This window comes from Lipophrys pholis (assembly GCF_963383615.2).
Source record: "Lipophrys pholis genome assembly, chromosome: 20".
Lineage (NCBI taxonomy): Eukaryota > Metazoa > Chordata > Actinopteri > Blenniiformes > Blenniidae > Lipophrys > Lipophrys pholis.
Genome location: NC_137648.1, coordinates 21,434,360 through 21,452,948, shown reverse-complemented (window position 1 = coordinate 21,452,948; position 18,589 = coordinate 21,434,360). Strand labels below are relative to the sequence as shown.

Here is an 18,589-nt window from a genome sequence, read left to right as displayed (position 1 = left end):
TTTATGGTTGAATTTAGACTGAAACAGTTATAGTGACGCCTGCTTAATAAATAAGTTAACACATGCTGATCAGAACCGACCAACTTGAAAACCATTTGAAAGGTTTATAGTTTCAGGACGTGTCATCACAGGTAAAGTCCCACACATGTACCTGATACAAAACCAAAAGGCATTTTTAAGATTATGAAATTCTATGATTCTATGATTTTAGTGGCTCTGGCTCTGATATTTATCATCTGAAAATAAGAAAAAAAACTCTCCATCTAGACCAGAGTCAGGAGGCTAGAGAATCCCTACCCCCAACCTGAACCACGGTTCTAATCCGTCAGCTTTCTTCACTCAGAGTTCTTTACCACTGAGATTAGGAAACACTCCCATGTTTAAAGTCACTGAAATAACCACCTCTCTCTTATTTTGACACTCCCCTCGTCTTCACAAGGTGATTTCTTGGAGCACTGTTTATGCGATGAGCTTGTGAGACATTTTGATTAACCAGGAGGTGAACATGTTTACCCGATGTGCTCAGTGAGTGGATTTCATTGACTTCCATGTTGGGGGATGTCTCTCATCTCTAGTCGCTCATCTTTTTGAACGTGAATGATTTGAAAGTGATCTTGCATAGTTTGTCTTTTTTTTTTTTTTCTACAGATATTTCACTGACGATGGATGAAGTTGTGGGGATTTTACTCCTGGCTCTGCTCGGTCTGCAGACAGTGACGGCGACGGGGTGAGAACGTTCAGTCTCCCGAACACCTTTTCCCTCTGGGATGTTCCCAGTTTGACGGTGTAGGAATGTAGCATTCCTTCTCTGTAGTGGTAACTAGTAAAAACTATGGGTGCACTGACACCAGAATGAGGTATCAGGTCTGATACTGCACAGAGTACTGGTACTTGTAAAAGAATACCCCCAATACAGCCGGGCGAGTATTATGTGACGTCATGAATCAGCAGCAGGTGGACGTTATTATGTTCTGAATAAATATCAAGAGGAGAAACACCAGGGTTAGGAGGGTTTCACTCCGGGCCGGGAAACAACAAAGCCATCACAGATCCAAGTTCACACACCAACACCTCAGATCTGTTTTGAGAATTGGCACAACAAAAGTCCCTCCAGACTTTGATGCACTGACCATCAACACTGTTCAGACAGAAATAGAATGCAAGTTTAAGAAACTGAACGCATTTTGAACGAAATCTGTCTAATAACTTTTCTATATTCATGCTTTTGCCTGTTAAAGGTCAAAACCTTTCCCATACTGGCTTTTACTTGTCATTTACATCAGTTCACACAAACGCTCCATGGATCTGCCCCTCTGAAGAAGCTGTTTCTCTGGAGTTGTTGGATGTTTGACGTTGCAGGCACTGGTGTGAACACGTGGTGGAGGAGAGGGTGGATCGAGTGCTGTCCCCCCGCCTGCAGCTTGAGGCGAGCTGCTCGGAGGTCTACCAGTACAACACACAGGGCTGGAGGCTGGACGTGGACAGGATGCGCGCCCGGCACGGCGGCGACGACGGCATCGCTCTGTACTACAAACAGCAGGGGCCAAGAGCCTCCTGCTTCCTCTACAAGTAAGGCCCCGTTTACACCAAGTCAATACGCATCGTTTTTGCTTTTTCATTTCAGAAAAGTTTCACGTTTACGCGGGCAACGTTTTCAGAGGGTTTGCTGTGTTTTTCAGCACATTTTTCCGCAATCTGACAAACGACGTTTTCAAACAAATAGACACGACTCAGTTCTCGAGATTAATGCCTGGGACTCAGGAACGCTTCCAGAATTCATCATCGATCCACAAATCCAAGATAATTTAGTGCACCGCCATTTTCTCTGCACCGGAGCTCATTAGAATGTAGTGAAACAGGTAAACTCTGTGGCTCTTCTGACTCATTTCCTCCTCAGACCTCCTGAAATGGAGAATTCCAGGGTGAACCGGACGGTGAGGAGCTGCTGTGAAGGCTGGGGAGGAGCCCGCTGCACTGAAGGTGAGCCCAGCTTTCATACAGAACTCCTCACATACTCATCGTGACCCTGTTCTTTATGATCCTCTGATGAAATCCCCCTGCGGTCTGGACCTAGGTGTGGGTGTGCGGGGTCAGTGCTTCTCCACGTGGAGCTGCGAGGAGTTCCCCGGAGTTCACAACTCGTCCCTGATGTCCATGGAGCAGTGCTGCAGCAGCCTGTGGGGGCTGAGCTGGAGGAACGCCTCGGACCATGCCTGCTTGTCCTGCACCTACACACTGCTTCCAGGTCGGAGAGGACAGGGTGTGACAGTTTCAGGAGGGGCTGGGGGCAGTGGGTTGCCAGTAGGGGGAATTTAATTTTCAATTCTCTGTATCCATTAACCCTAAAACTGAATTTTACCTTTGGCGTAATGTCAGTAGCTGTGAGGTCTAGTATTTAGTTCTGTTCCAGGTTTGTTAAAGCAGATAAGTGTAGTTGGATCTCAGCTTTTGGACCTCATAATGTGAGTAAAACACAGATTTCTTTCTGGTCTTTCTCCTTTCAGACTCGCAGTCATCCCCCCGGGTACGAGGCGCTCTGCTGGGGAGCGCTCGTCTCCCTCAGGGCTCGGCCACATGCTCGTCCTGGGGGGGAGCTCACTACCGAACCTTTGATGGGCGACACTTCCACTTCCAGGGCGGCTGCACGTATCTGCTGGCCTCGTCTGCAGACGGTACCTGGGCCGTGTACATCAGCGCGTTGTGCGATGGGCGAGGACACTGCAGCAAGGTCCGCCAATCAAGCGTTTCAATGACACGGCACAGATTCCCTGTCACGTCTGTTCTGATATTGGATTCTAGCTGTTTTCTATCTGAGCTCAGTGTGTGAGTGTGTGTGTGGCTTACAGGCGCTGAGGATGATGCTGGGTCTAGACTTGGTTTCAGTTCAGCACAGAAATTTGACCCTCAACAACCTGGTTGTCCCGAATGGAGAGCCGCTCTTTCAGAATGGTAAATTGAAGCTTTTTCATAAATTTTGTTTCAAACAAGCGCCTCGTGTTAAGTAATCTGATTCCCATGAGGCTGTTCAGTCAGACCCTGTTGACACAATCAGATCGGGTGGTCCGGTGATCCATCAGCGTGCCGATTCAACAATCATCACACTCTTGAACTGTTGGTTATTTTCCTCTCTGTTTCAGGAGTGAGCGTCCGCTGGCTAGGCGACTTCCTGTTCGTGGAGAGCGGCCTCGGGGTGAGGCTGAAGTTTGACCTGGACAGCACGGTGTACCTGACGGTGACCGCGGAGCACCTGGGGGCCACCAGGGGGCTCTGTGGAGTCTACAACAACGACCCCGAAGGTGGGCCCACCTCCTCTTCTTCTCCTTCATAAAACTCTTCACGCTGTCGATGGTTTCATAAAAACTCTGTTTCTGCAGATGACTTCACCGCCATGAGCGGCTCGGTGTCGCTGTACGCCGCCAGCTTCGGAAACTCCTGGAAAGTTCCAGACCAACGCAATGAAGTAGCTCATGACTTTTTTTTTTTTTAAAAGATCATAGCTTCACTGTCTGCTGCTTACATCTCAACAGTGTCTCACATATATATGTGTCTGTATCTGAGTGTATTTCAGTGTGTATTTCAGTGTATCTGTGTGTGTATCTGAGTGCGTATATATCTGATGTGTGCGTCCCCGTGCTCCTTTCAGGACTGCAGCGACGCGGCAGAGCTCGGTCACAGTTGTGACGTCGCAGCAGACGAAGGTCTACGACGACGAGCAGAATCAGAGTGTCACCGACTACTAGAGAGCCCCTTCACACACTGTCACCACCGGGTCAGAACCACACACACACACACACACACACACACACACACACACACACACACACACACACACACACACACACACACACACACTGAGCACGCTGCCGGTGTCTCCAGATGAATAACCATGAAATGTGTTTGTCCTTCAGCTGGACCCGGCGGTCTACACAGACTCCTGTCTGTACCTGTACTGCAGCCTGCCGCCCTCTGACCGGCAGGGCGCCGTGTGCGACACGCTGGCCAGCTACGCCCGGGAGTGTGCCCAGCTGCACGTGGTCATAACGTGGAGGACAGACACCCTCTGTGGTAAAGGCGTCTGAAACGGCTCTCCGTCTCCGTCTCCGCCTTTCAGAACATGTCTTCCAGTTCATCTGTGTAAACTGTACAGAAACAGCTATATTCCTAAAACTGGTAAATTAAGCTCAATAGTGGCAAACAGCTAAAGGGTAGTTAACTAAAATGTCAAAAAATTGCTAAAACAACTAAATAAAATGCTGAAATGGTTAAATACTGTAAAAATAAGAAGCTAAAATGTCTAAGTACTTTTAAAATAAAAAGATAAAGCAGCTAAGTGCTGCTAATATGGTTAATTACCGCTATAAATAAAAGCTCAAGTAGCGAAATGCTGCTAGAACGTGAAGCTACATTTGCTAAGTACTGCTAAAATAAAGAGATAAAAAGTCTAAATATGACAAAATAAAAAAATAAAGCAGCTAAGTACTGCTGAAATAGTTCAGTACCGCTAATGTAAAAAGCTAAAATGGCTCATGCTAAAATTAGAAGCTAAAGTGTGTGTCAGCGTGTCTTTTGGCATCGAAATTAGAAGGTTCAGGTGCTGCCATGGTAACTGTGTCAATACGTGATTACAAAGGCCAATCAGAGGCAGACGATTGACTTCACTAAATGATACTTGATGCAACTGTACACAAAAAAAATCATTGAAATGTGCGGTGGTTCTGAGAATAGAGGCTACATGCTAATCAGCTAACAGTACTTGCTGCTGCCACCTAATGTGTAAAAGTGGAATACGTCAGTTTCACATTGTGTACTTTTAAAAGCAGTGTGAGCAGATGGACGTGTTTGAGAAAAGTAGTTTCCCTTGACGTGGTCCTCGCTCTGTGTCCTCTGCAGCTCGGGTCTGTCCCGGAGGTCAGGTCTTCTCAGACTGTGTGTCCTCCTGCGCCCCCAGCTGCGCCTCCCCCCAGCCCCCCGGGCCTCCTGCCCGCTGCAGGGAGGAGTGTGTGGGGGGCTGCGAGTGTCCCCCCGGCCTGTACCTGCACCAGGGCCTGTGTCTGCAGCCAGACCAATGTCCCTGTTTCCACCGGAGACGCTCCTACCAGGCAGGAGACACTATACAGCAGAGATGCAACACCTGGTGAGATGGCTCCTCCTCCTCCTCTTCATCTTCCTCCTCCTCTTCCTCCCTGACTCCCCCTCCTTCCTCCCAGTATATGCAGAGCAGGTCAGTGGCAGTGCTCCAGGGAGAAGTGTTCGGCTCAGTGCAGCCTGATGGGGGCGCTGCAGGTCACAACCTTTGATAAAAAGAGGTACTCACTGCAGGGGGGCGACTGCCCCTTCATCGCCGTGGAGGTGAGACGCTCTGAATACACCTTGCTACAAACATGAACATCATTTCATGATGATTGTAATGTGTTTTTTTACTGGTTTATCTAATAAACACAAATGAAAGACGTCAATTGGTTCAAAATCGAACCACAGAAAGAAAAAGAAGCTGCTTTGTGTTTCCATGTGACAAAAACATGAAATTCTTCACCAGTTTGTATTCGCCAGACACCGTCTGTTACGTTCTATGTGGTACGTTTGGTGTTCAGGACTTTGTGGACAGGAAGCTGGTGGTGAGCGTGCGCTGTGGGGAGTGCACGGCAGGAGTAGGAGGAGGAGGAGGAGGAGGAGGGTGTCTGAAGGAGGTGTCAGTCACAGCCCTTCGCACCACAGTCACCATCACTGACACCGGTGAGTCACTGCCACAGATTCACATCAAGACGTCTGAGGCCAAGAGGTTTTAAAGTTCCGATGTTGTGTTGCACAAACTAAATGCAAAGTCTGTAAAAGTGGATTCAGTGTAAATCAGTCGTGTGTAATTAATGCCCGCCACTGATTTGCACCACAAAGTCTCCACATCATCTTCACGTCAGATCCAGTCGCTTACAGCACTCTGGTGACTCTCAGGTGCAGTGATGCTGAATGACCAGAGGGAGGCGCTACCCGCCGTAACAGGAGACCTGGTTGTTCGCAAGCCGTCGTCCTCATTCCTCCTGGTCCAGACCTTTGGAGCCCAGCTGCTCTGGTACCTCCACGGACCCCTGATCCTCATCAGCCTGCAGCCGGGCTTTGCTCACAAGGTGACGTCCAGACGCTCTCGCTTCCGCTCTGTTTCAGTGATCCTGTTTCAGTGATCCTCACCACGAGCCGCACGACTGCTGTCACTCATGAACACGACCAAACCAGAGACCCGAGTCCTCCTGGTGTGTTTCAGGTCCGCGGTCTGTGTGGGACTCTGACCTGGAGCCAGCTGGACGACTTCACCACTCCGGACGGCGACGTGGAGAGCAGCGTGTGGTCCTTCGCCGGTAAATTCCTGACGGAGCAGTGCAGCCTGCCCCCGGGAGCCCCCCCGGACCCCTGCTCCACCTACAGCCAGAGGAGGGGCTTCGCAGAGACCCTGTGTGCCGTCCTACACAGCTCCGTGTTCCAGGTCAGCACCGGACCTCCAGGTCCTCAGAGATCGGCAACCTTCATGACTCAAAAAGAAGCGGCTCCCTCCTCCCACCAAATACATTTTGCTTTCGAAGCAGTTTTAGTTATTTTAGCTCTTTTTGGGTCTTTTACTTTAGGCATTTCTTTTTTTTTCCAATTCTTTTTTTTATTGGTATTTTCATGGTTCACAAAACTCTCCACATATCATCTGTACATTACAGTTAAATCTCCACAAGACACCCAAACCTGTATAAATAGTACATGAATGATTGGTCCTTCCACCATCTTATAGTACCCACTCTAACTAAAATCTTACCACTATATAACTACACTCCCTAGAACAGGGAAACATGGGTGCATACTGGTATTAAAAAATTAAAAATAAAAGGAAAACCTTTGATCATGAAGTGAACCTGGCCAGAACATGAAAAAGGAACCATGCAGTTTAACATTCTGCAAAAGATGGCCTCACTGGTTTAATATACTAAATCCATCTTTTCAAAGACACATTTTGTTGCAGTCTTATGGCAAATGTAATTCTTCCCATCTTAAAAACATCATATATAATATCAATCCACTCGTCCACTGTTGGTTTTTCTAGTTTCAATCACTTTCTTGTAATTGCCTTCCTGCCGGCTGTACTTTAGGCCTTTCGATCCATTTCAGATTTATCAGTTTCTCCAGACATTTCCACTGGTTTCCCAGAATCCTCTGCAGTAGTTTGTGTGATCGTCTCAAAGCTCCAGGTGAAGCAGCAGGCCGTCAAAGTGAAGGAGGAAAACATTCTATCTTCCTCTGAGACATATTTGATATGACCATATCTGATAGACGAGGGCTTCCCTCTCTGGTAGTATTGATCGGCTTGTTCTCTGGCTTTCTGCAGAGCCTCATCGTGATACGCTCATTAGATTCAGGGGATGTTGACCTTTCATTCACAGGAGTGTCTTCCTTCTCTGTGCAGCCGTGTCACGACGTGGTGGACAGGGATCCTTACTTCCGTCTGTGCCTGTCCGAGGTTTGCGGCTGTGCCCCCCACAGGGCGTGCCACTGCACCGTCCTCACGGCGTACGCCCGGCACTGCGCCCAGGAGGGCGCGAGCACGCCCTGGAGGAACCACACCTTCTGCCGTAAGTAGTACAACCTGCAGATGTCCTGAAATACTCCAATGAACCAAAGAATGGACGAGTTAGTCAAGTTCTCCGCAGGCACAAAATGTATGGATAAGAACTCTCTTGTTATAGTTTATTTTCTACATGGATTTCTCTGATTTTGTTGGTTTTATTCACATCAGGTGCTAAAATCCCTCCACAGATAAGGTACATAAGACTCAAGACCATCATTGATTAAACCTCCTGAAGCTCAGGGGCCGGCTCGTGTGGCTATGTTCTCAAGTGAAAACGGAATACCTTCGTTGCGTTCTAAGTGATAGGATATGGGCGAAATCAACTGGTGCTGACATTGTTGTTATATCTGAAACATGACGAACAAACATGGCTAACAAAATCAGTTACTGATGAAGATACTAGTATTACTGGATACGGTGTTTTTAATGTAGACAGACCAAAGAAATGTGGGGGTGTTGCTATGTTTGTTAAATCAAAATTTCAGGTAATTCTGTCTGAATCAATTACCAAACAACTGGAATTCCGTCGCAGTGAGCTTAGAAATTTGTAAGGACTCAGTGGTTGGTTGTTATAGGCCCCATCTGCCATGAGTAATGCGTTGTTGTAACTTTTATCGAGACTTAAATTATATTGAAATCCTCTTTACTGGTGATTTTGTGACTCTGTCAATCTGACCCAGTTGATTAATTCACCAACTCGCCCAAATCATAAAAACCCTGAGAGATCAACGCTCATTGATCTGATCTTGGCAAACGTTCCTCACAAAGTTTCAGCTGTTGGTGTTTTTCTTGCAATGACTTCAGTGACCGTTGTGTTGTTGCTGCAAACAGAGACTCTAAAATCCCCAAATCAAAACCCCGGTGTGCTTTTAAAGAGAATGAAGAAACAAATGTTCCTCGTCTATTAAGAAAGCCAAATCAAAGTATTATTTGTCTGTCACTACATTGACATTGAAATGATCCAAGAAGATTTTGGAAAGTTATAAAATCACTTTCTGTCAGCAAAACTTCTCCAGCTCTGCCTACTTTTGTTATGAAGGAATCTGTTGCTATTCATGACAAAATGGAATTAATGAATTGTTTTAACAAGCATTTCGTTTCTTCTGGATCCCTATTCGATTCATCTTGCTCTATCGCCGTGAAACCAGGTTCTGATGTGTCAGTGTTTACCGGTCTTCTCTGTGCAGGATGTTCATAATGCCTTTAAAAAGCTCGATCCTAGAAAACCTTCAGGACCAGACTTGTTGGACCCTTATTTCTTGAAGCAAGCTGCTGATTTTGTAGCAAAGCCACTTGCATATCTTTTTAACCTCACAGTGATTTACAAGGAAATTCCAAGGATTTGGAAGTCTGCCTTTGTCCTCCCTTTACTGAAAGGGGGCGACCCGAGTATTTTAAACAACTCTAGGCCTTTATCGAATCTGTCAGTTCTGGTTAAAATCCTTGAATCTCTTGTGAGTGATCAGCTTGAGGAGTTTTTATACACTAATGACATTTTATCTCCTTTTCAACCAGGTTTCAGAAAAAGGCATAGCACTGTCACAGCTGCACTGAAAGTGGTAAATGATCTTTCTGTAGCACTTGACAAGAAACAGCACTGTGCTGCACTTTGGATAGATTTGTCCAAAGCTTTTGACACCGTCGACCATGATATTCTAAAACTCAGACTTCTGAGCTCAGGTCTCTCAGAAGAAGCAGTTGCTTGGTTCTCCAATTATCTGAGCAGTCGGGCGCAGTGCATAAGACATGACGGGGTATGCTCACATTTTATACCCGTCCACAAGGGTGTGCCGCAGGGCTCCGTGCTAGGTCCACTTTTATTTACAATTTACGTAAATAATCTCGGCCAAAATGTGACAAATCCCCCTTTACATTTTTACGTAACAGAAGACAATTCAGGAACATTTTGTGAAGCACTCTTTGACCTGCTGAAGAACATAAGCTTCGACTTATCTGCGTTTAAGACAAGTTTTAATTCAAGCAGCGTGTTCTGAATGACGATATCAACATTTTAGTATATATATATATATACTAAAATGTTGATATCGTCATAAAAAATTATATATATATATATATATATATATATATATATATATATATATATATATATATATATATATATAATTTTTTTTTAATCAGTAGTTGGTTCAATTGCAAATTGAAACGGCTATAGGAGAAGGTTTTTTGGACATTTCGCAGTATTTTGCACATGAAGGATTCATTGACTTGGCTTAATGTTGAAATTGTAGTAATTTTTCAGTTTTGTGAAAATAAAGAGGATTTCATCACGTCTAGTCTCCAACACAAGGAATAAAAAGGTTATTGTGGCGCTATTCTACCAGTCTGGTTCACTCAAGATGAAACTGACACCTCGGCTGTAAAGTATTTGCCCCCCCAGTATCCACTCAGATGATGTAATCCCCCCCCCTCTCTCCTTGTTGCCCAGCCATGCAGTGTTCAGGGGGTCAGGTGTACCAGGAGTGTGGTCGGGCTTGCGGGGCGTCCTGCTCGGACCTGCGACAGGGCTGGAGCTGCGACGAGGGCGACGGGGGCCACAGGGTCTGCGTGCCGGGCTGCCAGTGCCCCCCCGGACTGGTCCAGGACCCCCAGGGCCAGTGTGTGGCGGCTTCTCTGTGCCCCTGTGTGCAAGGAGACCAGACGCACTCCCCCGGAGCCGTGGTGCAGAACAGCTGTAACATCTGGTGGGTGACCCACATCTCAGGTCCGACGCTCCTGCTCTGATCCGTGAGGCAGATTTAACAGCAGCTCATAAAACAAACAGCTTTATTACCGTCTGTGCAGCTTTTATGGTTCTGTGATAAATAACAAAGCTACAATATAACACTGGCAGAGCTTCAGCGTATTTGTTTGTCTCACGCAGCCTCTTCAATCAGCCATAACATTATGACCACCATCATGATCACCTGAAGGATCCAGACCACCTTAAATCAATAACACTGCCCAGAGCTGCTCCAACTCCTCGTACTCTGATCCTCATCTACTGGCTCATTTGTAGAGTTTACACCGACAAAACTTGCTTTTGTATGATTGTCACGTTATGCGCATAAAATGTGTATTTATTTTATTTTTTTTTATGTGAAAAAGTTTGGAGATCCATACCAATCACCAGGAAAAGACTCAAAAATGACCAATAATGGAAAAACCAATAAAATCCTCATTCATAGCATCGTGAATAAACAATGTCCACAAAGTGCGTGAGGAAGCAAGTACACAGGCTGTGGTGTGAGGGCTCTGATGAAATCTGTCTATGTTCCTGCTCTCTCCTTCAGGATAGGTTGATTTCATCGTGTCTCTTCACTGCACAAACACAGAGATCACCACTCCCTCTCTTTTAAAGGCCTCCATGGCGACTAGCAGGAACATCAGGAGGCTTCTTCTGGATTTTATTACCCACTTAGTGTCTATTGTCCTTTATGACTCCGCAAGGTCTGACTGTTACTCTGCCATCAGACAATTATTACTCTGGATATAATTGACCTAAATCAGCGTGTCTTTACGGGGCACTCATTAACAAGGTGAATTTAGGACTTATTTACATATTTTACAATTAATAGCTTAGAAACGTCTCTAAACTGTATAAATCACCACTGTTTGACAGTTTGCATCTAATAATGCATAAACTTTGATTATATTTGAATTCATCAAGTATTTAGATTTTAATGTTATTTTTTTTATCTATTTTGAGGTTAAATGCTTCAGTCACATTAAATAACTGTAAATCAAGAGGAGTATGAGAAGTTTAAAGCAGAAGTGAAGTAGAATTTAGCTTATTCTTAAATCTTTAGCACAGCTCGTGTGTGTATCATGAATTCTGTGACTGTCACTAATTTGTATTTTGGAAGAAAAGAAAAGAAAAAGGGAAATGATCAAACATTATATGAAAGAGTAACAAATTGGGGGAAAAATTAAAGTATCTTATTTTTTAAATTGCTTTGCCCTTTTTTTTCTTCATTTTGATTGACGGTAAATAATTGACAATATAATGACTTCAGATGTTGCTCCTGCTCACTTCCTCTCAATAAAATGTTTCATAACAAATTAAATTCCTGGCCTGCCCTCCTCTTCCTCCTCAGTGTGTGTGAGCGTGGACGCTTTAACTGCACCCAGGAGCACTGCGAGGACTTGAACCGCTGTCCCGGCTCTCTGGTCTACGCCCCGCGCTCCTGCCTGCTCACCTGCTCCAGCCTGGACCCCCCCGGCCAGCAGCGGGGCTCCGGGGGCCCCCAGTCCGGCTGCAGGGACCCCCTGTCCGGCTGCGTCTGTCCTCAGGGGACCGTCCTGCTGGTGGGTGGAACACCGTCCAGATTATCACGTCATTCTCTTTTGGGAAACAATGTCTATTTACATAGAAACGGCAGAAACGCTGAAAATGATGTAGTTAGCATGTGGGACCACTAGTGGGGGCCGTTTTAATGGAATAAAACCATTTATGTCGTACACAGAAAACAGTATACTAAACATTGAAGTTTTTTTCCTTGTTTTGACCCACGTGTTGACAAAAAAAACAACGAGAGAAGTGCTGTTACGTTAAAGAGTGAAGAGCACGCCACCTCGGTTTGTGAGGAATTAATCCTTCTTGCAGTGTTTGAGAAAAGTTGAGTTTCCACCCACCTCAATAAAAACCAGCCCAAATCTCAACATCTGTAGGAGTCATGTTAAAACGGTAAAACTATCCCGTGTATTAAAGAACACATCATAAATACACAACTGCACTAAATAAACAAAGGAAAAAGGTCAGAGAATTTGGGGGAGACCTGCCCAATCTGGCAACGCTGGCCGGCGAGTTTATGTGGTTGTGCAACAGGAGCCGGCAAAAGCTCGTCAGTCAGTGACGTGGAAGCCGCATACTTAAGACTGGATCGTTCAGACGGCGGTCGCGTTTAAAGACATCAGATAGATATCTGATTTGGTGCCACATATGATGGAGGCCTGGGTCTGGTGTGACAAAATCTGATTGTAACGTTCACACGGTCAAAAAACAGGTTAGACACGAGTCACGGTGAGCAGAACATCGGAGTTAGGTCGCATTTCCCTGCAGTGTGAACGAGTCCTCAGTCTTTTGAACTGAACCCAGTATTGTTAGAATGACTCAATGCACCATCTTGTGGTACAAACTGGTATTACAAGACTGATCCGACTGTGGTTCACTGATTTCTCTAGCAATGTGCTGTAACTGTGGTGGACTGTGGTTAGGATTACTTTTTTATTCCTTTCAGAGTGATCGCTGTGTTCCTCCTGACGAATGTCCTTGTCACCACAACGGTCGTCTCTACTACAGCAACAACACCATCACCAAAGACTGCAACACGTGGTAAAGTCCTTTAGGGAGCATTTATTGACGGGCAGATTCACATAAGGTGGGGAAGAAAAGCTATTCTTAAATCAGTTTAAAACAGAAATTATTTCAGAATTCTTTGGCAAAGACAGATTTTGGTGTAATTTTACTAAAGTGCCTTTATGACTTGCTGAGTGTGAATTTTAGTGTCTCGGTGCACATGAACGTGATTGTGTAATATTGAATTCTATCGATGAGCACCAAACACAACACAGTCAACTCAAAGAAAAAGCAACTCCAACAGTAATGGCAGCTTACATACGATCTTTCCACCTTCTCAGTGTACAGCAGAAGATTTCTATCATGTCTTTAGTGATGTTCATTCATTTATTCTGGTTAATGTTCATGAAGCAGCCCAGTTCTGGTTAAAGCTTGCCTTCTTGCCACAGTGTGTGTCGGGAGCGGCGCTGGCACTGCAGCCAGCTGGCCTGTGCCGGCGTGTGCGTGGCCACCGGCGACCCGCACTACGTGACCTTCGACGGGCGCTGCTTCTCCTTCCTGGGCGACTGCCAGTACGTGCTGGCGAGAGAGACGGGCGGCTCCTTCAGCGTGACGGCCGAGAACGTGCCCTGTGGCAGCACCGGGGTCACCTGCACCAAGTCGGTCACCCTCAGCCTGGGAAACACCGTCATACACCTGCTGAGAGGTGGGAGGTGGAGGGGGGCAACTCGGGGGGTGGGAGCGTGGCCTTACAACCCACAGCTGGCTTCGAATATATTTAATTTAAGTTATTTAATTTATTTATTTAAGTATTTTATTTTATTTATTTGAATAATTGTAATTTATTTTTGCGAGCAATTCATTTAATACATTTTTTAATATTTTTTAAAATTAATTTATTCATTCATTCATTTAGTTTATTTGTTTTCTTTTATTGTCTTATAAAATGAGGCCAATTTCCCAACAGAATTATGTGACTTTAGTCAGATGTGTACTTGCATGAAGTCCGATTCATTGGTCAATCAGGATTTGTTTCTCAATTGAATTAAATATCCCAAAATAAAGGAATGATATTTGTACTAAAACTGTGAATGAGTAGCTGTGATTATTTGAGCACATAGAAGCTGTGGTTTTCCCTGTGCAGGCATATCGTGTTTCCAGTGAACGGCTCTCTGAACACACAGTTTCTCCTCTCCCTCAGGTAAAGCCGTGACGGTGAACGGGATGCCGGTGACTCTGCCGCGGTCCTACAGTGGCAGCGGTCTCACTCTGGAGAGGGTCGGCCTGTTCGTGTCCCTGTCATCTCGGCTCGGCGTCACGCTGCTGTGGGACGGAGGTAATGAACAGGAAGGAACCACAACGTTTCAGGTCAAAACGCAGCGTTTTGCTGTTTTTGTTTCAGAGAAGTTTCACGTTTACACGGCAACGGCAGAAATGCTGAAAAGGATGTCGTTTTCATGGTCGGGCCACTAGTGGGCGCTGTTGGTAATGATGACCTAATAACATTAAGAATGGTTGTTTTGACTTTTTTTTGCTGGAATATTTCCAGTCATCTTCCTCCTGGTGTTCAGGAGTCCAAAGTCTCCCGCTGCCATTATTCTGGACTTAATTATTAACACACACATAATTAAACCTGCTTTAATGATCTCTGATCGCTGTTTCGTTTTGGGCAGTCACACTTCCCTTACCTTGAACCTTCTTTTAGCATATTTTGTATTTTAGTTGCATATTATTATTTTACTGTATGTAACACACACACACTCCAATGAAGGCAGTTGCCATGCAAAACAGCTAATCCATCCGGGTTGAGTGTCTTGCCCAAGGACGCTCCAGAAGAGATGGGAATCGAGCCTGCGACCTTCCGATTGGGAGACAACCGCTCCACCAACCCTTTAAAAGAACATTAGAATTGACTGTAAACAAGTTTTGACGTGGAACTTCTTCTCAGGAATGCGTGTGTACGTGCGTTTGGCGGCTCATCTGCGCGGCCGGGTGGGAGGCCTGTGTGGGAACTTCGACGGCGACACGGAGAACGATTTCACCACCCGTCAGGGCATCGTGGAGTCCACAGCAGAGCTGTTTGGAAACTCCTGGAAGGTCAGCCCGTCCTGTCCCGACGTGGCCGACCAGGACCTGCGGGACCCCTGTGCTGTAGGTCCAACACACACACACACACACACACACACACACACACACACACACACACACACACACACACACACACACACACGCACACACACACACACACACACACATAACTGTACGTGTGTGGAGTGTGTGGTTCTGATCCCGGCTGTGTGTTCAGCTGAACCCGTACAGGATGACCTGGGCCAGGAAGAAGTGCGCCGTGCTGACGCAGGGACTGTTCTCGCCGTGTCACCTGGAGGTTCCCTTCCAGCAGTACTACGACTGGTGTGTGTTCGACGCCTGTGGGTGAGTGTCCCAACATCCATATGTCCATTCATCCGTCCTTCAATCCATTGATCCATCCTACATCCATTGATCCATACATACATACATCACATTTATATTAAAAGTGTGTGTGTGTGTGTGTGTGTGTGTGTGTGTGTGTGTGTGTGTGTGTGTGTGTGTGTGTGTGTGTGTGCGTGCGTGTGTTGTAGCTGTGACTCCGGTGGGGACTGTGAGTGTCTCTGCACGGCGATCGCCGCCTACGCTGAGGAGTGCAACCGCCGGGGGGTCTACATCCGCTGGAGGTCCCAGGAGCTCTGTCGTATGTCAGAGACTCAAAACACACACACACACACACACACACACACACACACACACACACACAAACTAAGCAGCTGATGTGAGAGAACTTACTGTGTGTGTGTGTTGCAGCTCTGCAGTGTGAGAAGGGGCTGGTGTACGAGCCTTGCGGCGCGGCGTGCTCCAGGACGTGTCCTGGCGTGGAGACGAGTCCTCACTCTCAGTGTGCGGCGCTGTCCTGTGTGGAGGGCTGCTTCTGCCCCGCTGGCACCGTACGACACGGTAAACATACCAAGTAAAGTTTAACATTTAAAACAACAACAACGCAGCTCATGAAGTCGTAGAGTTCTGCCGTATACACAAAAACTGATACCTTACATTCATGAAGTTTCAGCACTACAGTTTCTCACAGGAAACACAAGGGGCAAAAACGAATGAAAAACATGCACTTTCTTTTTCTGTTCATTAGAAGCAATTTTAAAGGGTTTACCAGTTTTAACTCGGATGGACTGATACCACCTTTTAAAGGATGAGTCGAGGACTAACTTTTAGCTTCTCGCAGATACCAAACTCCAACAGCCTTAAAGACTGCAGTACTTGTACTTGGAGGTGTGCGTACTGTTGGCATGCGGAGCGTGGGTGCTCAGGTTTGTGGAAACGCATAGCCTTCGCATGTCAATTATGTATGCAGTATAAATGAGGCCTTGTGGCATTTAATAAGTACTCGTATTGGTCCTAGCTATCACCAAGTGCTAAAGGTTCGTACTCGTACTTGTTCTTGTACTTTAAAAAGGCAGTATCAGTGCGTCCCTGGAGATAACCAGTGTTTCTCTGTTCACCTCTTAGTGCTTCTAATGTTTTGGCTCATTGTGTTACTGCACTTTGTTCTTGGTGACTGTTGGAGACAGTTTTCATTGGAAGTACTGGATAACAGTTTGGTGACACTATTGAGGAGGTTTGTCCTGATGTGTTGACAGGTGACGGCTGCGTGGAGCCCCCCCAGTGTCCCTGTGAGTGGGGGGGCTCCATGTTCCCTCCCGGCTCCTCCGTCGCCCGGCACTGCCAGAACTGGTGAGCCCCTCTGGAAGCATTGCAACGCCTGGAACAGGTGACGTTTGTGGACTGAATCCAGAAAGTGTGTGTTTCTTTGTGGCTGCAGCTCCTGTGTGGACGGGCTGTGGCAGTGCGAGGGTGTTTCCTGCCCCCCTCCTCCCCCCCCGTGTCTGGACTCCGAGTTTCCCTGCGCCGGGGGGCGCTGCATCCCCTCGCAGTGGGCGTGCGACAACCAGGACGACTGTGGCGACGGCTCGGATGAGGTCTGCCCGTCGACCTGCCCCCCGGATCACTTCCACTGTTCCGGCAGACCCGGGTGGGTCAGGCTGAGTTCAAGTTCGCCTTTTAAGTTTAGACTGAGTTAATGTAGGCCAGTTAAGTTCACTGTACCAGTTGAATTTAGCTGAGCTCAGTTGATTCCTCCAGTTTAATCGAATTCAGGTTTAATTTGAATTCAACAGATCCGTTAAAAAGGTAAAGTGTATTTTGGTTGAGCTGATTTAGTTTTATTCAGCTTTCACTGTTTAAGTTGAGTTGAATGGAGTCAATTTTTAAAATGTTTAATTTCTAACAGTCAAAGCTGGATTAAGTTAAAGTTAACTAAACTGATTAACTAGTATATTAACTGAGAATAGTTGATTTGCGTTGAGTTTTATTCAATTAATTTGGACTCACTTGACTGAGATTAAAGTGTATTTGAGTTTACTTTAGTTAATTTTAGTACACTGACTGGAAAAACGATGCGTTTTCACTTTATCATGTAAATGGCGGTTTAATCTGGTTGATTTGAAATTGATCAGGGAGTAAATGCTCATTTTAGCTCGTGTATGAAGAAGAAGAAGCTTGTTGCTAAGAGTACAGGCAGTTATTCTGCTGGATGATAGTTTCACTACTGTGGTGGAGCAGACCAATTGAAAGAATCCCTGAGTTCCAGTTTTTCCTCTGGAAGTTCATGGCAGCACTGAATGTTGAGATTCTTCTGTAATTACCGCCCCTCCGCCCTGCAGCGGACCCTGTCTGAGCCTGGCTCTGCGCTGTGACGGTCACCCGGACTGTGCCGACCACTCGGACGAGGAGTTCTGTGGCCCCGCCCCCCCCGGGCCCCTGTGTCCCCCGGGGGAGTTCCAGTGTGCCAACGGGAGGTGTGTGTCGGCCAGCCGGGTGTGTGACGGACGGCTGGACTGCGGCTTCGCCGACGGCTCTGACGAACAAGGTGAAACATCTAAACAGGGAGAATCTTGCAGGAGCGTGGGGTCCATGTCGCGTCAGGTTTGTTTGTGTCGCTGCAGACTGCGGCGTGGTGTGTGACGACGGGGAGTTCCTGTGTGCGGGCGGGCGCTGCATCCTCTACCTGCACCGCTGCGACGGCCATGACGACTGCGGGGACCTCAGCGATGAGAGGGGGTGTGTTCTCACTCCTGCTTCCGTTCTTATGACGTTTTAATCCTGGAGGGAGTGTAACTTCCTGCCCTGTGTGCAGGTGTGTGTGTGCGCCGGGAGAGTTTCAGTGTCCCGGGGATCAGTGTGTCCCTGCAGACAGAGTGTGTGACGGACGCACAGACTGTCCCTCGGGGACGGATGAAGCCGTCTGTCCAAGTAAAGGTGAAAGACTCCCGTTCCAGGAGGAATTCCGTGTGACGCTTCAGTCTGTGCTGATGCCTCTCTGCTCCCGTCTCGTCCTGCAGTGACCTGTGCTCCCGGTCAGTTCCTCTGTGCCGACGGGTCTTGTCTGGCTGAGACTCAGCTGTGTGACGGCTCGGCAGACTGTCCAGGCAGAGAGGACGAGAACATGACCAACTGCTACCCACCGCCGCCCCCCGTCACCCCGACCCCGGGTAGGATCAGAATATATTCTACTACACAGCTTTCTGGATGCACTTTCACCACCTGACTTCAGTGAGACCAGCCTTTTAAATGCAGTTGATTCAGGT

General features: G+C 46.8%; 1 protein-coding gene across 1 annotated transcript in view; it reads left to right on the top strand.

Moving 5' to 3' along the window:
- Positions 1-662: 662 nt before the first annotated feature.
- Positions 663-18,589, top strand: part of sspo (SCO-spondin) — a gene marked incomplete at both ends in the record, with an annotated part of 82,517 nt that continues 64,590 nt past the window's right edge. The window contains 31 exons of the mRNA XM_080489978.1: positions 663-727; positions 1,360-1,569; positions 1,898-1,980; positions 2,075-2,245; positions 2,505-2,728; positions 2,847-2,949; positions 3,138-3,296; positions 3,375-3,460; positions 3,644-3,769; positions 3,909-4,065; positions 4,891-5,134; positions 5,208-5,349; positions 5,592-5,733; positions 5,950-6,122; positions 6,257-6,475; positions 7,439-7,604; positions 10,047-10,302; positions 11,695-11,905; positions 12,838-12,932; positions 13,346-13,602; positions 14,098-14,232; positions 14,845-15,047; positions 15,202-15,329; positions 15,518-15,627; positions 15,738-15,887; positions 16,583-16,676; positions 16,765-16,974; positions 17,666-17,871; positions 17,948-18,062; positions 18,139-18,260; positions 18,344-18,493. Of these exons, the coding sequence (XP_080346104.1) occupies positions 663-727; positions 1,360-1,569; positions 1,898-1,980; positions 2,075-2,245; positions 2,505-2,728; positions 2,847-2,949; positions 3,138-3,296; positions 3,375-3,460; positions 3,644-3,769; positions 3,909-4,065; positions 4,891-5,134; positions 5,208-5,349; positions 5,592-5,733; positions 5,950-6,122; positions 6,257-6,475; positions 7,439-7,604; positions 10,047-10,302; positions 11,695-11,905; positions 12,838-12,932; positions 13,346-13,602; positions 14,098-14,232; positions 14,845-15,047; positions 15,202-15,329; positions 15,518-15,627; positions 15,738-15,887; positions 16,583-16,676; positions 16,765-16,974; positions 17,666-17,871; positions 17,948-18,062; positions 18,139-18,260; positions 18,344-18,493 (4,912 nt within the window). The remainder of the gene's footprint in view (positions 728-1,359; positions 1,570-1,897; positions 1,981-2,074; positions 2,246-2,504; positions 2,729-2,846; positions 2,950-3,137; positions 3,297-3,374; positions 3,461-3,643; positions 3,770-3,908; positions 4,066-4,890; positions 5,135-5,207; positions 5,350-5,591; positions 5,734-5,949; positions 6,123-6,256; positions 6,476-7,438; positions 7,605-10,046; positions 10,303-11,694; positions 11,906-12,837; positions 12,933-13,345; positions 13,603-14,097; positions 14,233-14,844; positions 15,048-15,201; positions 15,330-15,517; positions 15,628-15,737; positions 15,888-16,582; positions 16,677-16,764; positions 16,975-17,665; positions 17,872-17,947; positions 18,063-18,138; positions 18,261-18,343; positions 18,494-18,589) is intronic.